General features: G+C 36.2%; 3 protein-coding genes across 5 annotated transcripts; 2 read left to right on the top strand and 1 right to left on the bottom strand.

Annotated features, from left to right (window-relative positions):
- The first annotated feature begins 3,224 nt into the window (after positions 1-3,224).
- Positions 3,225-7,883, top strand: GLE1 (nucleoporin GLE1-like protein). Of its 3 annotated transcripts, none has more exons than XM_079067016.1 (17): positions 3,225-3,321; positions 4,069-4,143; positions 4,319-4,386; positions 4,496-4,663; positions 4,757-4,882; positions 4,972-5,092; positions 5,339-5,487; positions 5,558-5,726; positions 5,810-5,984; positions 6,062-6,171; positions 6,273-6,343; positions 6,443-6,521; positions 6,632-6,712; positions 6,797-6,880; positions 6,975-7,106; positions 7,191-7,313; positions 7,417-7,883. In XM_079067016.1, coding segments are annotated over exons 3-17 (1,932 nt in total). In that variant the 5' UTR covers positions 3,225-3,321; positions 4,069-4,143; positions 4,319-4,384; the 3' UTR covers positions 7,759-7,883. The 3 variants fall into 3 exon arrangements, with proteins under 3 accessions (XP_078923142.1, XP_078923144.1, XP_078923141.1); XM_079067015.1 differs by having other exon boundaries at positions 3,233-4,005; XM_079067018.1 differs by having other exon boundaries at positions 3,232-4,143; positions 6,071-6,171.
- A 1,395-nt stretch (positions 7,884-9,278) lies between these two features.
- On the bottom strand, positions 9,279-9,974 carry LOC145131844 (uncharacterized). The gene has a single exon (XM_079066491.1). It carries the CDS (start codon positions 9,972-9,974, stop codon positions 9,279-9,281), a length of 696 nt encoding a protein of 231 aa, XP_078922617.1.
- A 388-nt stretch (positions 9,975-10,362) lies between these two features.
- LOC145131843 (large ribosomal subunit protein uL6m-like) lies at positions 10,363-14,526 on the top strand. Its single transcript, XM_079066490.1, has 4 exons — positions 10,363-10,379; positions 13,575-13,654; positions 13,753-13,901; positions 14,239-14,526. The coding sequence occupies exons 1-4, from the start codon at positions 10,363-10,365 to the stop codon at positions 14,524-14,526; spliced, it is 534 nt and encodes a 177-aa protein (XP_078922616.1).
- The last annotated feature ends 13,061 nt before the right edge of the window (positions 14,527-27,587 follow it).

Below are 27,587 nucleotides of genomic sequence, written 5' to 3'. Positions count from 1 at the left end.
TAACCACTTTAGCTTAATAATCAAGAGTTTCGACCATAGCATCTCCTTTGGCCGTAAACCCTTCTCAAGAACATCAATGGCCGTGAACATACTTGGCCGTAAACCCTAGCTTCTTCTTGTGTTGGCCGTAAACTCCCATGGCCGTAAACTCCTTGGCCGTAAACTCCTTGGTCGTAAACACCTTGGCCGTAAACACACTTATGTGGCCGTAAACCCCTTTAGTGCAATCATATGTGATTGTAACACTTCATTCTAAGTGTTTCCTAGTCCCTAAGAGGGTTCCCTTTTCATGATTAGTTGTTGTATACACTAATTATATCCATATATGTGTCACTATATGCTTAATAGGATCCGTTTATGCTCGAGACTTCACTTGACACTCAGTTTCCTATATCGATCTTACATTCGAACCACTCACTACAGGTGAGTTCATACCCTTAACTTATCTTTTAAATGATTTTAAATGCTTTTATGGGGGAGAATACAAGTAGAAAACATTATAGTTATTATATCAATCACATGTGATTAATAACTACCAATCAAGTAGATTTCTTATTCTTCAAAACTGTGTTATCAAAATGTTTCAAAAACCTTTTTATAAACTGACATCAAGTCATCTATAGCCATTCAAATGGTTAAAACTCTTTTATATGTTAAATTCTTTATTAAACTCTTTTAAACTTATATATTGTCAAAATCATGTCTATATGGATATAGTTATATAAATAAGGTTGAAAGGGCTTAGGACTAATAACTCGCATTATTTCCTGTTCCTTGTTTGGTTGTGGACTTAGGGTATTCGGTTGTTTGTCCGAATGTCGTTTGGATCTTAGTTATATATTATGTATATGTATATAGATATAAAAGTTCTTTCTTTCAGTTCAATACCTTTGGGTAGCAAAGGTGTTCAAACATAATCAGTCATTCAAACAACTTTACTAGTAAACTATAATTGGTAGAGTTTAGGAAGTCACTACTTACTATTTCTAGAACAATGAAACATACAAGAGTCAGTTCAAACATACTATAATGAGAAATAGAGAGAACATATTATACACTAGAACAGAGAGAACATACTATATACTAGAAACAGAGAAAATATACTACACTAATACAATAACAAGATAACATTTATGTGAGCCACTACTTCATGGCGCGACAATGTACTGTCGTGTCACGTTTTGTAACCAGAGTCTCCTGGAGGGAGAGCGTGAATTTGTGTATAGATCTATACGGGATTGACCATCCTACACCTTGCTGCTAGCTACAGTGGGACCTACAGGTCTACGGGTGATGAATGTCATACCATTTCGGCGTCTCGAACGTCGTATCTTACTAGTCAATCAAGTATGGTTATAATCTCATCACATTTTACCTTAATTAAACAAACAGTTTAAGGTAGTTAGTACATCTGTAGTTACTTATATACAATACTACTATACATCGTCATTTTCCCATTACATTTATATTGTGATCTTCTCACATAAACGGTAATGTAAACTATACTTTGGTAATGATAGTCATACTTGGGAAAAACAATCACTTTTACAAAAGAACAAACTTACAAAACAGTTGAGTCTTGGTAGAAGGCTACTTTAGTAGAAAATATAGGATTTTCTAGGAAGTATTCAAAACATTTACAACAAACACTCACAAACTTTTACATCAAACATTTACAAACACTTTCATCAAACTTATACAATCAATGACATTAAATACTTATGAACTCACCAGCTTTAATGCTGATCTACGCTTTCAAAATAACTTGTATTCTCAGGTCACTAGTAGACATGTACCGATGACCAGGTTTTGAGAAGACGGAGCACGTTCAAGACTCGTCTCTTTATTTTGATTTATATTTTGGTGTCTTATAAATTATACAGAACACACTTGTATTAAAATTATATTATTAATGCAATGGATGATGTTGTTGCTTGTTTTACTATTATGCATTGTTATGATACTGTACATGACATCCTCCGCCCCCGAACGTTTCCGCCGTTCTGTTTTGGGGGTGTGACATTATTTAGTATGGTTATAACGACTCACTTAGAGGAATTAACATTATGAAATTTACGAGAGACCATTCTCTTTTCTCTTTGGATTACTGAACATACTCGCGCCAGTACTCGACCTCGGGGGTTGACTTACTAGCATTCTCTTTTTTACAGGCAACATAGGGTTGTCTGGGGGCATTCTCTTTACATTATCTTCATTCACTTTTGGCATTCTATCAAACAATAACACACATGCATTAATACAAGATCGGACACAAACATACTAAACAATTTTAAGAAAATACAGGATTTTCTTGTGATTACAAAGCTGTACAAATCATTTTTCTCAAACATGCTTATGAACTCACCAACATTTTTATGTTGACCTTTTTAAATTAACTTGTATTCTCAGGAAACCGTTGAAGCAAGTTGAGCTGAACAATCTAATAGATGTGTTGTTATATTTTGTTTCATCATACTTATATTATTTTGGCATGTAATATTTAAACACAATACTCGATGTAAACAATGTATGTTGTTATATTACATGTGTGAGGATGATGATGTTATGTTTCAATTATATACTATGTGATGATACTACAAGGATAAAGTCACGTACAAGCTCCCGGACGTTTCCGCCGTCTGGTTCGGAGGTGTGACATAATTGGAGCACGTATACAAAGTCCAACTGACTTGGAACTAATCAATATACAGGTTGATGCCGCTTTTCCCCTTCCCTAGAGGTGTAGTGTAATTACACAAGTGCAATCCATGCTTGCTTTTTACTGAATCACTGCATATGACTGGATTTTGAATCTTTGGAAAGGAGTTGGTTCTCCTTCTAAAGAAATGACATCAAACATGGTAATTGTAGCTTCTTATGATGAAACTGATATGATCTGGGTTTTGGTACATCAAAAGTAGAATGTTATAATTGGGCTTTCCAAAGTACAATGTCCAGATAAGAAAAAAGTTGTTTCGGGCGAAGCACGGGCTTCTTTCCTAGTTATTCCATAAAACTTGAAATCAAAACAATAGCAACAAATATGTTTATCATGAGCATCCTCAGATTAAATTAAAAGCTAGCATATTTGATAAAAAAAAATTTAGCTAGAAAAAACTCCCCTTTCTTGTTGCCTGTGTTTGATGTGTAGCCCAAATAACAGAAATCAGCCCACAAAAAGATGAAGTTAGCCCAACATACCTCTTAACTAGTCTGCGTGCGTGCCCTACCTTCGTCTTCGTTCTTCCTTTTTTTTTCTTCTTCGACAGGAGCCAATTGCGTTCTCTCACTTCAAACGATCACAACCCCAAAATCCACCAGGTTCGATCCTCCTTTTTCTTTATTTTTTCGGCAGAATTGGTGATTATTGGTGGTTTGGCGTGGTTAACGGAGGTGTAAGGGTGGTTTTCGGTGGTGGCTGATGAATGGAGAAGGGTGGTACTTGGTGGTGTTTTTGGGTGGTGTTGTGCAGGTAAATAGCAGGGGACGATGGTGGGGGTTTGGTGATTGTGTAAGCTGTGTTTTATGGAGATAATGGTGGATGAAGGCTAATCAGGGATGTTCTTCACACCAAATTTTGGACCTCATCCGCATAGCTTTTTGCAAACCATATTGAGCAGATTTGGAGTTTAATTCGATACAGATAGTAAAATACCTATCAATTTAAGGAGTTATTTCATAACAGCCAATGGACCAAATCAAAAACTTTTAAATATATGTCAAATAGTGAGTTACCCAGACCCATACTCACATACCCATACTCAGATTTGGAGTGCTGCTTGTTTTACCTAGGAACGGTTCCATTTTAATACATCGCTGAGCGAAAACTTTGACGCCCATTGCCCTTTTCCCCTCGTTCCAGCGACATCTCCACCCTCTTCATCCCTTCCCTGGCACCGGCGCCGCCCTCCTCCTTCCCAGCTGCCACCGGCGCCGCCGTCTTATTTCCCCACAACAGCGATCAGAAATAGAATCAGGAGAAACCTAAGCTATCAATTATCTCAGGCACGTCTTGCAGTCTTATTGAAGTTCTCCACGGCTTTAACTTATTACAATTTGCATTTTCAGGGTTCCGACTTCCGAAACCCTAACACCTTCAAAGACGAGTATTCATCTCCACTTTTCTTTTGCTCTTTTCATAGGGTACGTACGCCTACATAGCTCAAATCTTTCAGTTCGGTTTATCAAACATTAGGCCTTCTGCTTTTCCATGCTTAGTTCGGTTTAACAACCATGGTGTTGTGATTTCTATATAATGCTTTGTGTTCTTTTTCGTATAGATGTGATTCTAACTCTCACTTCTACGATTGTTGTCCAGATACATATAACTTCTAATACATCAAAGAGGAAGCAATCAGTTTGATAGATTGGTTCACTCCATATCATGTAAGTCCTGCTTTATTTTATCCAATCCTCCTGTAAATCATACATAAAACATGAAACAATCAGTTTGATAGATTGTTTAACCAGGCTTTCTGTGTTTTTAACCAATTAGGAGAGGGGTAAAATTGGAACTTCGGTGTCCCCAACGTGTTCATGGGATCATAGCTGATCCACAAATTGACTGGAGTTTTGATGAACTTCTATCAGAGCTTAATGCTGTTGATCACAAACTTCAAGCATCCTCATTGGTCCCTTTACCTTTCTCCAAAACACATTCAAGGTACTATGTTATATCATCTTATGAGATCATTTGTAACTTCTTAATAAATGGTTTTCTTTTATTATTGTCAAACTAAGGAGTTTCTTCTTGCAGTGATCTTTCAGTTGTAGTCCATGCTGAAAAAAACAGAAAGTCCTTTGTGATGCATGTATCAGATGATGATGATGATGATGATGTGGTTAATGGTGGTCGTTTTGGTTGTGATGAAATTTATTTAAGGTAATTTTTTTTTACAAAACCTCTTACTACTACAGTATTGTACTTATAAATATTTGTATTTACTAGCATATGTGGCAATGTTTGTTCAGCGATGATGTGGATTCAGACAGTGATTCATCAACTGGAGCCCAGTGTTCTCTAATGGACAAAGGGGGAGTTATTGAAGGTGCATTGATTGAGCTAAGCCATGAACACCAGCTTAGTGTTGCAGTATGTTTTTATTACTTTTAATTCTTTATGCAGTGTTTGTTATGATGGAATCATGAACGGAATGGAATAGTCCATTCCGTTGTTTGTTTAATGGAATGTAATGGAATGAAAGTTTGTTCTATTCCATTCCATATTTCCATCCAACCAAACACATTACACATTACACACTCTTTCTCTTTTGTTTTTCACAATGTTGCCACATACATTCAATAACAAATTTCCTCTTCTATAATCTTCAATAATCAGGAAGAAATAAGAACCCGAATATCTGCATTTGGAACTGATTTTACAAATGAAAAAGAAAAACTCACCAATGCACTTTCTCGAGCTGAAAAGAGTAAAGAAGCAAGAAGGGAATTGGATAGAAAACGTGATTTGCAATATCAACGCATAATGTAAGATCTTAAATACCTTTTAAAACTTTAAATTTTAGAGTTTTTTTTATATATATTTTAATTTTTTTAGTGCAGAAGCACTGGATAATCATCTGACTGATGTTCAAAGACACCATGAATACAAATCTCAAATAGAAGAGAAAAAGATACGCGATGATGCTGCAATTGAAGAGGCCAAAAGAAAGCAGAAAGCTCTTCAAGAAGAAAAAGTTCGACAAGAAAAAATGAAATCAGAAGAGGTTTTGTAAAAAAAAATAATATCATATCCATCTCAATAAATGTTGATTTTTATTTTTTCTAATTTCTTTTATGTTGTGTGAAGGCCAAGAGACAAGCTGAAAAGAAGAGAGAAGAAGAAATCAAAGCCAAAGCCAAAGCCAAAGCATTGGAAGATGAAAGAGCTGCAAAAGAAGCAGCTATTATGTCAATGGCAGAAAGTCAAAGAAAGGCTGCTGAGGCTTTGACTGCTTCCAAGGAACTAAATAAACCATCTTCTGGTAAATATATATTTCTTTTAGCTTGGTTATTTTAATTATGTTAAAGAATCTTGTTTACTTTATTGAGTTTATTGCAGGAAATGTAGTCAAGGGTGCTGAGAGTGGTTTAAAAATGGAGGAAAGAAGGGTACAAATGTACAAAGAAGTGGTTGGAAAAGATGTGGTATCTGAAATGGATTCTAATAAGGTTTCTTTTATGCATATTTTTGTTTTTTCCTTTTGGGTATTTTTATATACTTGTACATTAACATTTTTTTATTTTTTTTATTTTTTTTTGTGTGTGTGAAGGAATACCGAAGTCATGGTATGCAAATGGCTAGACGCATCAAAACCATAACTGGGACAAAAGAGAATGTGAGGTGTGGATTTATTTTTCTATGAATGATAATTAGTTTTATTTGATTTTATTAAACCATATTTGGATTTTTTTTTTTAAACTTTTAATTCTGTTGGGATAGAACAAAAGCAGATGAATTGGTGAAACTCATGAATTCAACCTTTCCTCAATCCATCAATATTGGGATCTTTGCAGATAAAGTAAGCTCCTTTTTTTTTTTTTTTTCTTTTCTTTTTCTCATTAAGTTCTATATGAATAAAATATTGTATTATGGATAAATAAATTTTCAAACTATTTGAGAAAATGACAGATTGTCTCTCAAAGCACAAACGCAAGCAGCAACAGTGTCCTATATGGTTATGGACATGTCATTGTCATGGTTACTTCAAAGGTAAAAAAACATAATATATTTTTTCCTCTTATAGTTGATTAAAAATAATAAAATATTAAATGTATTTGGGTTTGATGAATCTAGATTCCACATGCCATGGAAATACTACTTGCGAAATTAAACAAAGTTTGCATCTTCACAGTTCCAAAGTATTTGAGTTACTCAGAGGTCAGTTTCCACCTTTATCCTTTTTGTTAAACTCTTCTTACAAGATTACCACTTAAATATACAAAATTATTATTATTATTATTATTTTTTTCAGGGGGCTTTCGAATCTAGAGAAGCATACTACAGAGCCATTGGTTATGAAGAAGAAGATGGAAAACTTGAAAGTACAGATACTTATGTAGGAAGGTTAACCCAACACATGAAACTATATGCAGCTCTAATTCAGGTTTCCAACAATCAATATGAACTTTCTTTTATTTTATTTATTTATTGCTAAAAAGAAAAAAAAAATTGCTTTAAAAAATTTCAGACTGAAGTTGATGGATTCCGAAATTTGCATGGAATTGAAGAAGGTTGGAAATGGCTTGCCAGATTTTTAAATGCTCTCCCCGCAAATATATACACCGGAGTTGCTCTTCAAGCATTCATCGAGGTTAGTTAGTTTCATGGAATGGAATAATCTATTCCATTCCTTCCTCTATGATTCCATTCCATTGTATGTACCAAACTGATTTTCTAACTATTTCCATTCTCAGTTGGCGGGGTTTGGTATGTACAAAAGATATAAAAACCAGTTCAAGAAGCTATTAAACATAATATCCCAAGACTTTCTAAAAGCATTAAAGGAAAGAGAAGATCCAAAAGTGACAAAAGTTGTGATAAGTTTAGAAAATTACATCCAATCAAACCAGTTCTTAAAGGAACCAGAAGGATGGCGTTTGCAAGATTCATTACTATCACATGGATTTGTCCCTAATGAATCCGATGATCAACAACAGTATTATAGTAATAACAACTCATCGGGGGGATATGGATACAAAGGCCATCAACAACAATACAATTATAATTCACCTAATAGGTATGTTTATCAGCGCTAGACTAAATTGTCAAGATCTGTATTTTTTTTATATGAGATACAAGAATCTTGATTCAACATTACAAATTTATTTGTTACAAATGAATTGTAATTCATTTATAGTTTAATCGAATAGATCTCTATATATGGGTTTTGTTTTTTTATCTCTAATAAGTAAAATGGGAAAAAAAGAATTTAGGGTGGAGTATAATTTTTGTGTATGTAATTTGTTAAATTGCAAATTTTTGTGAATATGATAAGTATGCTGATTTTTAAATAATAGTTCTCGAACTTCTATGTAAAAAATGTTTTCTATTTTTTATTTTTTTTTAAAAAAGAAATTAAGAAAAAACCTCATAAATGGTTTATGGTCATTGGGTAATGAAATGACGAAAATGCCTTTGACGTAACGGACAAATACTGACGGAGTGATCCATAAGGACTAAACATGAAAAGTTTTGAAACCACATGGACCATTCATGAGGTTTTTTAAAGTTATGGATGAAACTTCAGATTTTGTGAAACCACAGGGACCCTTTATGAAGTTTTGTCTAAATTAAATAAACTATTATTTGTAAATATGTAAAAAAGAAAAAATTGTCAACAATATATATGCATGTAATGATGCTCGTTTATTCATTTGACATCACTAAACAAAATTTGTTAAACGTTTTAAAGACAGAGGGCGTGTTTGGCACGGAGCTTTTGGGAGCGTTTGAAAGCTTCTAGCTAGCTTCTAGTGTTTGACAAAACGCTCCGTTTTGAGCAGAAAGCATTGTTTGACACTACAAGCTTCTAGCGTTTAGTTTAAACAAAACGCTCCAAATTCAAATGCTACTTCATGTAGCGTTTAACAAAACACTACAAGCTATAAGCTACCCGCTACAAGCTACCCGCTACCAGCTAATTTTGCCGACCACGCCCATCTTCTCTAACTTCTAAATTACTGCACCATACGAAGTTTAACTCTCAACCATTTAGGTAGAGTTGGGCTATAAGTTTTTTGTTTTGTTAAACATAAAAAAACAGTTTATTAATTTATCGTTTTTTATATTATATAAACTAATTGTGAGACTCATGTATTAGACTCGAGGGAGTAAGAGAGAAACTTTTCCTCACTTTTTGTGGGCCACATCACCATTTACCTCACTTTCCTTTCTCTCACCTAAACCCAAGGAATGGGTGAGAAGCTTCCCTCACTATTTTGTTTTTTATTTTTTTAAATAAAATTAGTTCTTTTTTATGATTTATAATTTTTAAATTAATAATAAATATAAATTTTAATTAAAAATAAAAAGCATTTCATTAACTAAAATAAAAATTACATCAAAACCTAATATTTAAATAAGTAGAAAATTAAAAAAAAAAAACGCATACAAAAAATCAAACAAACCACAACATAGAAAACATAATTAATATCCTAATTTGAAAAAAACCAAAATACATCACTCGGAATCATCGTCTTCGTCATCGACCTCATCGTCTTCATCATTCTCCCGAACGTCACTCTCGTCATCGGAATCTTCGCTCTCGACGAACATATCAGAATCCTCGTCTGATTTTGTCAAACAAATCATCGTGAGAAAACTCTATCGGCGGCTGAATATGAGTCTTATAAACGTGGTCCACCAAATCAGCATGAAGGGCGTGATGAATGTCGCGATTGTGTACTTCTCTTCTATTTTCCCTATACTCTTGTGTACCAACGGCTACTCCTTCGATATTTGGCAAAACTTCATTTTCGTTGTACCGACATATCGCTCTTCCTTCATCTTCAAGAATCATATTATGCAATATGATACATGCATACATTACGTGTTGTAACATTTTCACTTCATATGACCTTGCCCCGACTGCTAGTACTTGCCAACGTCTCTTAAGTACACCAAATGTTCGCTCCACATCCTTCCTAGCTGAATCTTGCGCCTCTTTAAACTTTTTCCTTTTCGGGTCGTTAGGACATGTAAACGATTTCTCAAAAACAGACAATGGATGATATATACCGTCAGTAAGATAGTATCCACGCTTATATGCTACCCCATTTGCTTGAAAAGGTACATCGTGCGACTTTCCAAGGTAGATATCGTTGAATACCGGCGACTGGTCTAGCACATTGATGTCATTGTTTGCACCAGCTGGACCAAAAAATGCATGCCATATCCAAAGATCATGTGATGCGATAGCCTCTAAAACGATCGTCGCTTTTTGTGGTCGCCTCTCATATACCGACCACGCCATGCGTTGGGGCATAATGACCAACCCCAATGCATGCAATCGATACCAAGCATTCCAGGGAATCCATGCTTACCTTCATGCACCGTGTACAATTGGTGGATATCGTTCATAGTTGCTTTGCGCAAATATCGTTGCCCATAAACCAAACAGATCGCTTTGCAGAACTTGTACACACACACTCCCGCACGGTACGCTCTGACATCCTAAAATACTCGTCCCATTTGTCCGCGCCCATGTCGTATGCTAACCGACGAATTGCATCCGTGCATTTTTTAATTGGAGAGAAACATTTTATCCGTCTCGCATCCATTTTCCATTGGAAATATGGAAAGCGGCCTTCCAAATCGCCAACAATACGTAAGAATAGTAACGTCGAAACTTTACAGCATAGATGGCGTCGTCTGCAAAGTAATCTTCTATAAGACGATTGTGTCCGGCTTCACGATTTCTAGTCGGTTTTGAAAGTATGCAATCGTTTTCTCCTAGTCGGTTTAGATCGTGCACGTGATGTTTCTCCTAGTCGGTTTTGAAAGTATGCAATCGTTTTCTCCATGACGGAACCGATAAACTTAGCCTCCTCTAGAGCCGTCGAATCGGATGATGAAGATGATGACATTTTGATTAATATTTTTTGGAGAGAATTATAAGGTATGGGTTAAAAAAATGGTTGAATGTTGTGGTATTTATAGTTTAATAAAAGGAATATATATATATATATATATATATATATTAACGGCTATACAGCCGTTTGAATAAAAAAAAAGAAAAAAAATAACAGACCAATAGAATGAAGAGTGAGAACGTGACATCACCACCTCCACCCTCCTTCCCGCGCCTCGTTCCCCGCACCGACGGTGCGGTGTTCCCGCATGCGAGACTCTTCCCGCACCCTTCCCCGCATACCATACCGTCCGATCTTCCATGAGTTAATTTAAAAAAAAAGTTAAATATAAATGTTAAAATATTTGAGAACTTTGAATTTTTAAGAAAATAAAAAACATAATGAATTATTATAATGAAAATGTTTTTTATCTTCTAAATTTAAACAAATAATTTAAATAAAGAAAAAAAAACTAATGAACTTTAATTTTAGGAATTTTGAAATTAAAAGGTAAGTTTATTAATAAAAATCGATATCAATTTATTACTACATTTATTGCACTTGTTATATTAAAATATTATGTAAAATTTAATAAAATAGAAAAACTTATAAAATGACATGTGGAAAAAAATTAATTCAAAATAACAATAAAATAACATTTATCAAATTGAACGAGACTATAACAAATGTCAAACAAAACCTTCATTTATTATAGAGAAAGGACTGATCCAAACACATCATAAAACATTTCAATATCTTCATAAACTAAAAAAACACAAGCTATTTTAAATAAGTGATCCCAAACACCCCTTAACATATTAATAGTTCATAAAATTTAAACAGAAATAGATTAAAAGTGTCGCACATTCGACCAAATTTGATTTAAAAAATGTGAGATAGGCGATACTTTACAATTAACCAAACTCGAGTTTAAGATTGGATTAAGAAGTTTGACTAACCGACAACGTAATAGAATACTTAATCGTTGATTATTTTGGCATAAATATAAGTTTGAGTATTTAAAATCAACTACGTTAGATTCTTTGGTATAAATCTAAGTCGTCAAACGTTCAAACCATAATTAAAAGAATGGCTAATGTCATAAAAACCCTCAAGTTTTCAGGGTTTTGTCGGTTTTGCCAAAAGTTGAATTTTATGTCCGTTTTTATCCTAACATTTTCCAAAAAATGTCCTAACATTTTCCAAAAAATGTTCGGTTTTATCCTTTAGCGGTGATAACAGGTTACCATTATATTAACTGCGCAAAAAAACCCTTAAGTTTATAGTTTTTTTACGTTTTTACCCTTAAGTTTATAATTTTTTTACACTTTTATTCTATGTATTTTTTTTTTCATATTATACGTATTCATGTAGAAAAAACATATTTATATACGAACAAAATTTAATTAAATATTGTATTTATATTTTTTTAATGTTATTTCTTTGTGTGTGTATATATATATATATATATATATATATATATGTGTGTGTGTGTGTGTGTGTGTGTGTGTGTGTATGAGTTTTTTTCTTGGATAAACCATTTAAGATATAAAAAAAAAATAATATGTTTTTAGAACTACAAATACGTATTTTTATGTATTTAAAAATAGACATATCAATAAAAAAAACTTGTTCAATCATAAACATGTTTATATAAGTATATACATATATTTTTAGAAGTGTAAATATATATTTTGATATATGTTTTTTTTAAGTATAAATATATTTTTAGAAGTATAGATACATATTAATATATAAAAATATAAAAATATAAAAATATGTATTTATACTTCTAAAAACTATATCTATAAAACACGTATTCATAATTCTAAAAATATTAGTTATCTTTTTAAATGGTATAACCTTGCAAACACACACACACACAAAAACAAATATATATATATATATATATATATATATATATATATATATATATATATATAACATTACAAAAATATAAATACAATATTTAATTAAATATTTTTTCGTATATAAATACGATTTTTCTGCATGAATACGTATATTATGAAAAAAAATATACTTAGGGTAAAAGTGTAAAAAAAAATTATAAACTTAAGGGTAAAAACGTAAAAAAACGGTAAACTTAAGGTTTTTTGCGAATTTAATATAATGGTAACCTTGAAAACCTGTTATCACCGGTAAAATGGTAAAACCGAACATTTTTTCGAAAATGTTAGGATAAAAACGGACATAAAATTCAACTTTAGGCAAAACCGACAAAAACCCTTAAAACTTAAGGGTTTTTATGACATTAACCCTTAAAAGAATGGAATTGTAATATTATTGGATTTAAGTCGATATATTAAATTTCGCTCGTAAAATTAATCAAATTTAATACTATTATGATAAGATGCAAACTTTAACTAATTAAGTAAACTCATAAAACATTATGTTATGATTCGGTTCAAAGATTAATTTATTTTAAAACTCAGTTGATCAATTAATAATATACATATAGTTTATATTTTTTATAATTATACCAAGAAAAAAAAATATATGTCCATATATATTTATAGTTTCATAGATGTATTATTTATGGGTAATCATAATGCCAATTAGAAAATAAATAATATATTTTATATTTAAGTAGCTACGTTAATATGGATATATTTTATTGACAAAATTTCACAATTGGTCCATGTGGTTTTACAGAATATCGTATTTCGAGGACTCCGTAGCAAAAAGTCACGTCACTGGTCCTTATGGTTTCAATTCATTGCGCAATTGGTCTTTGACCCTAACCCAGTCACTTTTGTACTGTTAGTGCAGAGGTATTTTTGTCTTTTCAATATTGCTGATGATGATTTCTTCACCCAACTACAACGAATTGTGTGATATGACTAGGGTTAGGGTTCTTCCTAAATCAATTACCCCATTATTCCCAAAACAAAATCGAGACTTATCAGTGGTTCATCGAATCGTTCCCGATGTTCGCTTCTTGACAACTTTCTTGATTCGAGAGGGAATTCATTTTCTTTTAGCACAAAGTTCCTCCCACCGAAAGAAGAGAATCTTGCTGCTCTTTCAACAAATCCAGGATCTGTCGGGAATGGAGCAAGTGGTAATTGACGATTTCCGAGAACCGGTAAACTCCTGTGAATTTGATGATCCGTTATTGAAAGATTAAGCTTTGGTGGTGAATTTAATGGAGTGTTATAGGACGAATTATTGGTGTTGCTGCTTCTGGTAAACTCTCGTCATCCACTATAGTATTCCGACGATATCAAACATACCGAAAGAAACAAAGATTGTTGAACATACATTCTTCAATAAAAAGAAAAAAGACAAAGAACAGAGATAATTTTCAGGTTTCTACTTTTCTTTATCGGGGTTTTCATTGCTATCAGATTACGATATTTGCTAATCCATCCCGTTATGAATGCACGTGCTTTGCTAGCAAATTTTCTGTTTTCTTCTTTTCATCAATTTCACATATAAGTCGTCATTGTATATGAATTTTTCGTTATTATATTGAGCTTAATTTCGTGAAAGCTTTTCCCCAAATCAAAGGATGATTTTGATCGCCAGTTTCATGCATCAAATTTGAATTTTGATATGCTACTTTGTACGATTCCTTTGAAATTATTAATGGAATTACAAATTGTGTTTCTTGATCTAGATTTTGAACGATGTGTAATCTTTTAGTTTCTGAAGATAATGGGAGTTGGTTTCAAAGCAAGACCTGAATCTGAAGGGCGTCTTTTGTTTCTGAAATTGGGTTACAGTCATGATGTGGAATTGACAGTTCCTCCTGCAGTTCGAGTATTTTGTTTCAAACCCAATATTGTGTGTTGCACTGGAATTGACAAGGAAAGGGTGTATCAGTTTGTTGTTGTTGTTCATAGTTGTAAGCCCCCTGAAGTTTACAAAGGGAAATGTATTATGTATGTTGATGAAGTTATAAAGAAGAAACAGAAAAAGAAATCAAGATAGTTTTACTCGAACTGTAAAAAATTGTAAAAAATTGGAAAAAAAACAGTGTTAAATTTGAGACTTAAGAAAATCACATTGCCAAATTAAAATTTTGGTGTAAATTTAGTGTTTTTGTGTTATTTACCACACTAAGTGGTCAGAATTGTAAAAAATTAGAAAACACAGTGTTAAATTTGAGACTTAAAAAAATCACATTGTCAAATTAAAATTTTGGTGTAAATTTAGTGTCTTTGTGCTATTTACCACACTATTATATTTTTTTTTAATTTTGACATTATTTTTTATTTTAAATCGAAAATCACATTTTCCAATTATATTTAATATTTACCATTTCACCGAGACTCTTTTGATTACCAGGTTGCCATGTTGATTTGGAAAATGTTGATGGCGTTACACGCCGAATGGCATGAAAGTCATTATATTATTATTTTTTTTCAATTTTCACACTCATTTTTTTTAAATCAAACATCTTTAACTCAAACTTTGTAATATCATCTAATCATGATTCAAATCATTATCATCTCCCTTCCTCCCTCCCTCGTCCCCATCCCTTTGTATGTCACACCAACTATCTCTATCACATAATAGATTGGATCCACAACGGATGAGGGAAATTCATTAAGCCTATATCCATAAGAATTTGTAACATCCGAGTCACCATGTATTTTCCTTCGATTTAATTAAGTATAATATATTGTAACTTGGAGAAAGGCAGTACGCTGGGCGTACATAGTGTACGCACGACGTACACGATTGAGGCGTGAAGCGGGGGGAAGCCTTGCGTACGCTGGGCATACCCAAGCGTACGTCGGGCGTAACATGTCCAGTTGCAAACCCTAAATTTTAAGGTTTACACCATATATAAAGACATTAACTCCGTCCCAAACCTCATTCCCTCAGCCTCCACTGTCCCTAAAGAGTAGAAATCGAACCCTAAACCTCTTGCATGCTTTGTGAGCTAATTTGGTGCACTTTTGGGTGATTTTTGGTGGTTTTGAAGAAGAGGAAGTTAGAAGAAGGAGCAAGAACGTGAGAAGGGCTTGTAGATCCAGGAGTTTAGTATCTTTTCTGACTCATTTGAGGTATCAAGCTTCAAACTTGACCATTGCATGATTACTTGTAGTTTTGGGGTGTTTTATGTGACATTTTGACTCCATAGTTGAGATTTCTTGTGTTTTGGTAGTTCCACCCATACAAGCTGTCCTTTTGAGCTCTTGGAAGCATTTAGAGCCATAAAACTCGTGCCTTGATGGTTAAGCCACAACCATGCAAGTGTTCAAGACCAACGTACGTGCCAGGAACGCTGCAGATACGCATGCAGAGCGGTCAAATGAGTATTTGGGCCTTAGGATGTTGGGCCTCATGACCCACTGTGGAGTAAGGCTTCTAGGCCTAGACCTAGGATATATGGTATTGGGCCTTAATGGGACTTGAAACTTAAATGGATGGACTTGGGCCTTAATTTAATTAGTAGTTGGGCCTTGGGAGAATGAGGCCTAATAGGCCAAGGATTAGGAAACCTTGCCTTGGGACATGAATTACAAGTTTGGGCCATAAGGGAGTTCTATTTGGTCCCAATGATTGACTAGGGAATTTATTATGCTTTAGGGAGAGCAGTTACGAGCCAGCCGAGGAGTATGATTTCAGCATACACGGTGAGGTGAGTCTCCCTTCGTAGAAACTGTGGGTCGAAGGCACCAATGTCGGCCCACTATTATTTATATGACTGAGTAATTGTCTTTGTGATAATTATTAAGGTGGTATGTATTGTTTGATGCTTATGTGTGATATACATGATTTATGTGGTAGTGGTAGGGGTGAAATAGACCCTGTAATCGGTTGGAATAAAACCGATAGGTAGGTCGAGCACCTAGGTATGCCTGACAGGGGTAGGTCGGACACCCCGATATGTCTGACATGGGTAGGTTGAGCACCCAGGTATGCTCAGCAGGGTAGGTCGGGCACCCAGATATGCCTGACTATATGTTTATGATTTGTATGTGGTATGGTGGGGGAAACTCACTAAGCTTCGTGCTTACGGTTTTCAGTTTGGTTTCAAGTACTTCCAGCTCGAAGGGGAAAGAGTCGGCTTGATCGCATCGCATCACACCATGATTTTCCGCATTAGTGATTTTGGGATTATGACTCTGATGATGATTTTATATGTATCGTTGGATTGCACAACTAAACTATTTTATGTTTACATGGTTTTGGGATAAACAATATGGTTTATTTTATGATTGATAAACTTAAAAATGAAATTTTTGGGTTGTATTTTTAAGGGTGTTACAAGTTGGTATCAGAGCCTTGGTTTGAGGGATTCAGATACACCTTTGGGGGTGTCTGGACTCAAATCGAGGGTTTGAGAGATTTTTACAAGAAAAATAATTTTTCTAAAATTTAAAATAAGGGTTTTAGATAAAGAACAATGAGTGTGATGCGTGTAATCGGCCGAACTCAAGTAAGTTTTCCCCAAGATACCATACATGTTCGTTATGATATATGTTATGATTATGAGAGTTGCATGCTAGAATAGGGCTAAGGATCTATGAGGGATGCCTTGTATTCCTACTCTATGTGTATGAGAATTGCATGCTAGATTAGGGCTAAGGATCTACGAAGGATGCCTTGTATGCCTATTGTATGTGTATGAGAATTTCATGCTAGATTAGGGCTAAGGATCTAGGAAGGATGCCTTGTATGCCTGCTATATGTGTCTATTGAACTGCATGCTAGTGCTGATTAGTCAGTGATACGATGGACCGATTAGGATATCCTGTGTTTTGATTACTCAATGCTCAAATGCTGCTTGCTTTGTTCTATTAAGAGTTCTAGTTATCTCTAACTAACTAGTAACCGAATACGCTAAGTTACATATTGCGAGGACTAAATAATTTCAGAAGGTTAGGTTTAGCCCTATTGCACAACTCTTGTTTGAGTCCAACCGTTGTAGGGTGAGACGTCTCATTCGAAGAATTATCTGGTCTCAGTAATATGTAATGGTATTCGCGAGCTAGTTAGGGAGAGGTAGCAGGGGCATCTTATGTAGCTGATGACAGAGAGTGGGTCGGAGATTACCCTAGGGTAAGCCTATGATGAGATTAGTGACATGAGTGATCTGATTGCGAATTGTATGTGTGGATAAGGAGCGACTTTGGTGGCCCAATGCAAACCAAGGGGAAAGTACGGATAGATGTGGAAGGTAGTATGGGTCCGTACTACTGAAAGCAGAGGATCCGTACTGGACTCCTAGAGAGCTGCGGGGAACCAGGAGTGGTAGAGTGTGAGGTCTTTCGATGATTATGTATAATCCTGAAAATTGTATGGTTTGTTTCAGAGTGGTGATGACACGTCATGGAGCAGGAGGCTCAAGATCTGGGTCTGATTCGGGTACGAGTTCTGAGCCGATTGATGAGGGATTGCGCGAGTTCATTGCATCCGAGATTACGAGAGGCATTCTTTAGTTGACCCCGGTGATTTTTGGGTTGGTGAAGGAGGGTATCATTGAGCTGATGGAGGATCGCCTTAGGTCATTCAGGAGTGACATGGCACTTGGCCAGTCGGGGACTCGTACGCTCTCCTTCAAGGATTTCAAGGGATGCGGAGCACTAGATTTCTGCAGGGTGAAGGAACCCATTGCAGCCAGACGATCGATAGCGGATATCGAGTATGCTCAGATGACCAACTTCTGCCCTGAGGGGTCAAAGGTCAAGTTTGTCGTGGGATGTTTGAGGGATCGAGCTAGGGACTGGTGGGAGGTGGTCGGTTACGCATTGGGAGGCCCAACCATTGCGACCATGACCTGGCCGGATTTCGTGACCCGATTCTGCGCCGAGTTTGCACCCGCTGTGGAGATTCAGCAGTTAGCCAGAGAGTTCCTGGACATGAGACAGACGACTGAGACTGTGGCAGCGATTACCGCAAAATTCAGGGAGAGGGCTTTATTGGTGCCCCAGTACGCAGCCGATGAGGAGATGAAGAAGACTCGATACCACGATATGCTGAGGCCAGAGATCAGGGAGTTTGTTATTTACTCGGCGTGCCCGACATTGGACGACATGATAGCCAAGGTACGCGAGATGGAGATTGATATGGAGGAAGGCGGAGGCTGGGGAGCTCAGGCTGCTAGATGTGCGGCAAGACCGGACACTTTAGCAAGGATTGTACCGCTCCCGCTCCTACCATTCTAACATCATATCTGATTTGCTTCCATTGCAATCAGAAGGGCCACATGAAGGCCCATTGTCCGAGCTTAGCATCAGGAGCGCCAGTGGTGGCGCCGACTCCAACGACCCTGCGGATCACAGACAGCCGATAGGGCAAGACGGATGCTCCAGTGGTGAGTAGCCAAGCCTTTCAGTTGATCGCCGAGGAGTCGCGAGCCGCACCAGATGTGGTAATGGGTATGTTTCTTTCACTTAACTCTTATTTTACATTATGGCAATACTTACATTTTTATATGTCTTGTTTTAGGATCGTTCCTCGTGAACGATATTCCTGTTTGGGTGTTATTTGACTCGGGGGCCACCCGATCTTTCGTATCTCTTGCGCTCAACAAGAAGTTTACTGAGTCTTTGAGCATGTTAGACAACCCACTAGAGGTGGAGATTGCAGATGAGCGGTCCGTTCAGGCATCGAGGGTTCATCAAGGTTGTGTTTTGAGGATGTACGATGAGTGCTACGCTATCAACTTGCTTCCCATCCCTCTGCGCGGGAACAAAGTCATAGTAGGGATGGATTGGTTGAGCCCCAATGGGGCAGTGATTGATTGTGAGCACCATCTGCTATGAGTGCGGACCCCAAGTGGGGGAGAGTTGGTGGTCCAGGGGGAGAGAGCTCAGTGCGACCCCGTTTTATGTTCATCTTCTAGGGCTAGACGTTATCTCCATCAGGGTTGTTCAGGGTTTGTTGCTTATGTTATGAATACATGGGAACAGGTTAGAGCGGCGACTGATGAGGTACCGGTTATTCGTGAGTACTCGGATGTATTTCCGGAGGATCTACATGGGGTGCCTCCGGAGAGGCAGGTGGAGTTTCGGATCAATCTGGTTCCCAGTGCAGCTCCTATAGCCAAGGCACCATATCGTTTGGCCCCACCAGATATGCAGGAGTTGTCTACGCTGCTGTAGGAGCTGTTAGATAAGGGGTTCATTCGTCTGAGTAGCTCGTCGTGGGGTGCACCGATCCTGTTTGTGAAAAATTAGGATTGGTCGCACTGGATGTGCGTAGACTACCAGGAGTTGAACAAGCTAACGGTGATGAACCGTTACCCACTCCCGAGGATCGATGATCTATTTGACCAGCTTCAGGGGGCGTCTTGGTTTTCCAAGATTGATCTGTGCTCAGGATACCACCAGATGAGGGTCAGGGAGGAGAATGTACAGAAGACGGCCTTCCGGACTCGATATGGGCACTACGAGTTTGTGGTGATGCCTTTTGGGCTCACCAATGCCCCGAGCGCGTTCATGGACCTCATGAACCGCGTGTGCATGCCGATGTTAGACCGGCCAGTGATAATGTTTATTGATGATATCCTGGTCTACTCCAAGACCCAGGAGCAGCATGAGGGGCACTTGCGAGAGGTGTTGGATACCCTGAGGAGGGAGAGCTTGCACACAAAGTTCTCCACGTGCGAGTTCTGGTTGCGCGAGGTGCAGTTTCTGGGGCACCTTGTCAACCAGAACGGTATTCTGGTCGATCCGGCCAAGGTGGAGGATGTGATGAGATGGGAGGTTCCGAGGTCTCCATCCGAGATTCGAAGCTTCCTCGGTTTAACAAGCTATTATCGGAGATTCATTCAGGATTTCTCCAAGATAGCGGTACCCCTGACCCGACTGGCGAAGAAGGTTGTTGTCTTTCACTGGGGGACTGAGCAGCATGCATCGTTCGATACTTTGAGGCAGAAGTTGTGCGAGGCGCCGATCTTAGCCCTGCCAGAGGGCATTGAGAATTTCATAGTGTATTGTGACACGTCTATCTTAGGTTTGGGCGCAGTGTTGATGCAGAGAGGGCACGTCATCGCTTACGCCTCGAGGCAGTTGAAGCCTCACGAGGCGAATTACCGACACACAACCTGGAGTTGGGGGCGGTTGTTTTTGCCCTCAAGATTTGGCGACACTACCTCTATGGGGTCCGTTGTACCATTTACATGGATCACAAGAGCTTGAGGTACTTGATGGACCAGCCAAATATGAACATGAGACAGCGACGGTGGTTGGACGTGGCGAAGGATTACGATTAAGAGATCCTTTACCACCCGGGGAAGGCCAATGTTGTGGCCGATGCACTTAGCCGCAAGGCATTCGCGGCCCCGATCAGAGACATCTGCCTGAGGATGATAGTAGTGACTCCACTTTTGGAGCGGATTCGGGAGGCTCAGCAGGAGGCTATGAATGAGGTGTTGGATTAGATGTCTAAGCCCATAACTATTATTGGTATGTACTCGACCCGAGAGTAGCATGGTCCATTTGGGTTGCATAACACCAGAACAATTTGTTAGCATGGACTTTTGAGAGAAGGTTATATATGATTTGTTAATATATTATAAGTTATAATATATTAAAATGAAATCATATATTTTAATTAGTATTGATCAAGAATTAATTTGGAATTAATTTAGTGATCAAAAGAGACTAATTAAATCTATGGGGACTAATTATGGTAATTAGTTATATTTATATGTGTTGGGCTTATGATCCATGTTGGACCAAGTTTATGTATGGATACATAAAGAGTTGGGCCACATGAACCATGGATCATAAAACCCATGGATATGGATTTGGGTTATACCCATGACCCTTGGAATCCAACATATAAATATGTTAGTTCATGACCAAAAACGTGTGCTTCTTTTCTAAGAGAAATATGGAGTGGTTTTTGGTGCATGTAATTTCTCTCTCAAGAGTCACATTTGTTCTAGGTGAGTTGTGATTCCATTTGAGGTGCAACACTTGGGACACTAAGTTCTTAAAGGCCAAAGTCTTTCTAGCAACACCAAATACATCAAGACTTCAAGCCACATAAAAAGGTATGCTACTCTAACTAGTATCTTGTACTGTTTATGTCAAATTGCATGCTAGTTACAGGTTTAATGCCTTGGAAACTCCTTTGCATGTATAATTAGTGAAAACATATATCCAAGGTATTTAGGGTTGTATGAGCACCATAGAATGTTGTAGTATCTAAAACCCATCAGTGGTATTAGAGCCAAGGCTTGTTTTCAATTATACTTGATGAAAATTGATGAAAAAATCGATTTTCTTGCTGTTTGGACTGTGGACTCGCCGAGTCCATGAAGAAATTCATCCTACTCGTCGAGTAGGTTCATACACTCGACGAGTAGGAGGCCCAGAGTGCAGATTTTCGACTTTTAAGGCTGGAATTGGACTAGGATCATTACCCTAAACTGTTTTTGAACTTATAAACCTGTTTTTGATGTGGTAATGATAATGCCAATCCAATTTCTAAGATAGTTGTCATAATTTCAATATTTGTATTACTTTATATGTTCATGCTAATTTCTTGAAGATTGATGATTTGAGTTATCTTGTTCTTATGAGTTAGTTTAGATTAATAGAAAAATTATGTGATAATTTGTTTTCGATCCAAATTGATCTAAAAGTTGTTCATAATATGTGTTTTTGTAACTTGTCCTCAAGTTATATGAAAAGTCTCATTTATGATTTTTAAGACTCATAAGATTTCCATAAGTTATGAAAATGAAGAGTCTCATTTTTTAAATGTTTTAAAGTCTTCCATAACTTGTCCTCAAGTTATGGAACTTGAAGAATTTTTCATTAAAACTACTTTAAACTCATAAGTTATGGAAACCAAAAGTTTTTTGAATTGTTCAAAACTTGCCCTCAAATTTTGGAATTTGTAAAGTTACCCCCCATGTATACTTTAACTCCAACCCTTAGAATTTTAAATAGTTTAAAGTTCAACCCTTATACTATTATAATATTATAGGTTTAATATTTATATATATGTATAAGAGTAAGTCAGTCTTACCGTTAGTAGGCCTCATTCACGAAGCCGGTCTATAAGGGGGGGGGTATAAGGTTACTGCGTATAAAATGGCAGTTTAATGGGTGTCCACTCTCACCCACCGCTTCCTTGATTGCTGGAGGGTCGTTAGCCGAACGGGTTTGATAGGACATTAATTCTCCTTTCAATAAAAGTCTAATGATAAATATAAAGTAACTAAACCTTATTAAATTCCCAATCTTAGTTACTTTAGGAAAATGTGAATCTGGTGCTAACCCATGAAATTACACTTTGTACCTTACCAATTAGTTGGTGGAGCGTGTGTGGGTAACCGGCACACTAACATGGACTATTAAGAGTGGAAAAGGGTAACTTAATGTTTATCATAGATTGGTGGAGCGTGTGTGGGTAACCGACACATCGATTAGGTGATAAAGTTAAGGGTATCAAGTTAATTTGCATGGTTATTCACACCTTGTTTGTGATCCTTGGCATCCCAGTCACAAAATTGAGAGGGCACAACCGAGATTTAAACATGCCATTAAAAAGTTCAATGAATCTCAAAGGATCTAGGAGTTTCAATTCACTTAAGACCTAAAATTCTTTTTCGTTTTTCGTGGTGGAAATTGGTAAATCGTCATTTACCTACCTTAAAATATTTTGTAGCTTGGATTACAGCATCCCTCTTCCAAGTTATAAAATATTGTGTTGGGTCCTAGCCTTAATATTTCATATTGGGTGTTATATTAAGGACTTAAATCAGCTAAACTTGAATTTCTCCCTCATAAATGTCTACTTCAGACAACAATGGTCTTCCTTATCCTTTTGGAAAAGGCCTTCGCCTTGAAGATGATATCTCATTACCTACTCCAATAATTCTCCCTAATCCACAAGTTCAAGGTCACTCAAGCCCTATTGGCAAGCAAAGTCTATGTGTGCTCACATCTTGGAGATGAAGTCACATATTGACAAGTCGGGAGAGTTGGGTGTCAAAGCCTTGAGGAAATTGGTTGTTGATTAGGTTCTTCAATCATTTCCTAAGTCACATAGTGAGTGCCTTTAGGACTACTATATGACAGACCATGACAAGACCCTTAATGATCTTACCTATTTGCTTGATGCTGCTGAATCAGCAATGATTTGGAGCACTGGTAAAGCAAATTTGATTGGAAGATCAACTTCCCAAAATTCCATGGACATTGACAATGGTAACATTGGAAATCCAGAAAAGTTTTCTCTTCCCAATGGAAAGGGATCAGCCATAGTCAAGACGGTTGACCAAATGGTAAAGAGAAAGGCTAAGTCTGAGATAGTCCCGTGTACCATTTCCAAAGAGTCCATATGTTTCTATTGCCAAAGGAAGGGGCATTGGTTGCGAAGCTGCCTATTTACCTGAAAGATCATAAGGATGGTAAAGTCAAAAAGTTTGACTCTACTTCAGGCAAAGTCCACTATCTAACTCAATTAAATTCCTTTTGGAGATTCTTAATACATGATGTAATGTAATTACATTTTGATGTTTTGGAGAATCAAAGGAAGCTTAAAAGAAGAGTAAGCTGATTCTGATCGTGAAGATCAGAATTTTGAACTGCAGCTTAAGAGTTATGATAGATTGCTTAGGAATAGATAACAACATAGTTTTCATATGCATTTGCATTGTAAGGATAAGTTTTTCCGCAACTTTTAAAATAAAATACAAGGTTTTAATTTTATTTATTTTAAATATCCTTACAATGGCATTTGTGAAAAATTGTTGTTTATATGGTTCCATTAATAGCAATATTGGAAAATGGATTTGATTCTTTCGGTTGTGGTAGTGTTATAATTTACCAAATAAGGAAAGATTCTCATCACCCAAGTTTCAGTTGGATAGAAACTTGGAATCACACAACTTGTATTGTATGATGAATGAAATTTTCATCTTTGGGAAATTAAGACTAATTCCTTGTTCACATGTATATTTGAGTCAAGCGAAGGACTAGGAGATTGGGTACACTTGGTTGTGCACTGGTCAGGTCCACCATAAAGATGGATGAGACTATTCGTCATGATTTACTAAAGTTTAGTAAATATGGTTATGCTTACAAGTTTAAGTGTAATTCTGAAACATTGGAAAAGTTTCAATGTAAGGCAGAACGGATAAGAAGAATCAAATTAGGCATAAAGATAAAAGTTTCTCCAATCTGAAAAGATGGGAGAGTACTTGAGTATCTTGTTTTATGAATATCTTAATGATTATGAAAAACCATATGATAATTGATCCTCTAAGGACATCTTAGTGCATTTGTTTGGCTAAGAAGAGGAATCGTGAATTGTTGAAATGGTTAAATCAAAAGATGAATCATACTTCGTTCCAAAATTGAGTCTTAGAGTAATACTCCAAGATTGTAACTCGAGTGACATAATCTTAAGAAAGGTTTAAAACACTTGTCAAATGTAGAGTAAATTTTTTTCAACTCTTGTACATTTGAAATTGGTAAGTTGTGAGGTCTTGGATAAGACAAAGACCAACTAAGACCAATTGTGTGAAGTGTTTTTCTTGATAAGAATCAGCACTAACTCTTGAATATTTGTTTTGTCAAGGAATGGTTCTTGACAAGAGAATCTTATATGTCAAGAGGTCAGTGGGAGTCTTAAAGATCTTGAAAAGTCTCAAGAACTAATCAAGAATAAAATCTATTGTTTATCACTAGCCCACGACTTGAGGTTTATAACCTATCGTGTTGACATATTCTTATTTCTGTGCCCATTCCAGTTAAAGTTAACTATGCATGTGAGTTCTATGAGTTCTCAATTGTTTGCATAACTACTTGGAAGCAATAGTAGGCATTATGCTACCAGGTGGCAAGAAGTTAAGATTAAACAAGTTCAGTCCATATAGTTTGGATTTGTCATTAATCTTTTCTTGTGATTATGGTTATGACAAATTTACATGGATAAGAACATATACACCATAAAAATCTAAGTGTCATAAGGTTTCTCTTCGATTAATGAAAATGATGGTGAGGAAACGCTTTCACTAAGTAGATTTTAAGGAGATAGCAATTGTGATATTTGCATTCTCAAAGTCGTTAGTTGAGAGTGTGTGGTTAACCGGCACACTAACATGGACTTGTGAGAAATGACAAAGGTCTAAACAATTGAGACAATGATTACGACATCCCTTTTCATAGTTCTAAAAATTGTTTAGACACACATGTGAACTATCTAAGAAAAGGTGTATGATTTTGATAAAGTCTTCTCAAAGAATCCCGTATCAGAAATCTGAACTTTGGTAAGAAAGTCAATAAAGTATTGATTTCTAGAAGTCCAGCTGATTTCTGGATACATGTCAAAGCCAGTGGGAGCATAAGTGTTATGCTAATAATTATCATGTTAGTGAGAGCATGATTATTATGTTAACTATTGCAAGTTAGCAATGTTAATTATAGAAAACAAAAGTTTCAATTTGCAAAGCTGCAGGGGTTGAAAAGGTGTTTGCTATAATTAAGGGAGAGGAAATTATACTTCATTTCAAATCTAAAAGCTTAGATTGTGAGATTTTAATCAAATTTAGTCTTAATTACATTATTTGCATTCTAAAATTCGATTATGATTATGGCATCCCTTTTCATAACCTGAATTATGAGAACATGGCAAATAGAAATAGAAATATTATAGCAAAAGACTGGTCTAGTATCATGTCTTTATGTTAGACATCATGAATCGTGTTCAATATGCTTCGGGTATTGGATCGATTACATGTGCTATAATATTCATCCGTTCTAAATTTTTCCAAATGCCTAGGGCATTAAGAGGGAAAAACTATTAGAACTGGATATGACTAAAATGATTAAGCAATTGTTGAGGACAATCTGAGGTTTACCAAAGATTGGTTGCTCATGGACAATTGGAAGTAAAGTGTTAATTTTGGAAGGACCATATTGACATATTCTGAAAGGAGGCAACTCTTCTTCAAAAGTGATAGTCAAAATGGGAATGTGGAAATGTTTCCATAGGTGGAAGTTATTCATTAAATCTGTGTAAGATTAGAAAACTTAATGCAAGAAGGATGTTCAAAGGAATGTACTTTGAATTTGAGACTTCGTTTCCGTGGAATTGCTCTCCATTGGAATACTTTGTAATGTATGTTGCCAAGTCTTTGTGACCTTTGTGCATAGTCATTACTAGAGGATCAATGCATATAAGTTTAGAATCTAACAGATTTCGGTAAATGGTAAGAATTTGGTATTCTTACATTTATCATAAGGATTTGGAATTATGAAATGAGCATGATTGAAATGTTTTCAATTGATCTATTCCACAAAGAAATGACCACAGGAAAACATAGTGTGCGTGCTTGGAGCATGGGGCAACTATTGTTTTAATTCAAGTATTAAGTTGATTATCCGAAACATTCTACAATGAATAATGAGTAATCAATATGGTGATTAAATAAAAGGTGTTTTATTTACTCTCAAAAGTTTTGGGGCCATACACGATTAGTATTATTCTTGTGTTTCACTTTGCATGTTTTGACTTCCCGAATAGCTAGGTTATTCAAACCATCCACAGTCGATCATACTTTGGAAGTAGGTATTGAGGCAAGACTGTCATGAATGGGTCTGTAGTATGTATAGATGTTTTAGACATAGCTGCAGTATTCATGAGTGCTCCTGGAATAAGATTCGAGTATTAGATTAAACCCACACTCATTTGAATCACTTCATGGATTTTATCATGAGTGATCATGAGACGATAATATCTTATATTCTTCAAACGGAGAGATATAAGTTGCAGTCTACAAGTTGGTTACACATTGATAATGTGAAAACGCACCAGTAACTTGGTGTTATAAAACGCATTGTTGTGTGTGATTTGATAAGCATATAGAGCAAGCATATGAGTCGAAGTTTATCCATTCCTTTTACCCTTAGAGGGATAAAAGTGATATATGTGGGCCCCTCGATGATTTAGTGATGACAACCGTAAGTGCTCGGTCGGGCCTGGACTGATTTGATTTGTTCAATTAGTCAGTCGTCATAAATTGAAAATCGGGAAACAACAGATGGACAGAGAGAATGATTATAATCCAT

This window comes from Lactuca virosa, chromosome 8, assembly GCF_052849685.1.
Source record: "Lactuca virosa cultivar CGN04683 chromosome 8, Lactuca_virosa_CGN04683_v6, whole genome shotgun sequence".
Classification (NCBI taxonomy): Eukaryota; Viridiplantae; Streptophyta; class Magnoliopsida; order Asterales; family Asteraceae; genus Lactuca; species Lactuca virosa.
The sequence above is the reverse complement of the archived record's forward strand: the minus strand, read 5'-3'. Positions and strand labels throughout refer to the sequence as shown.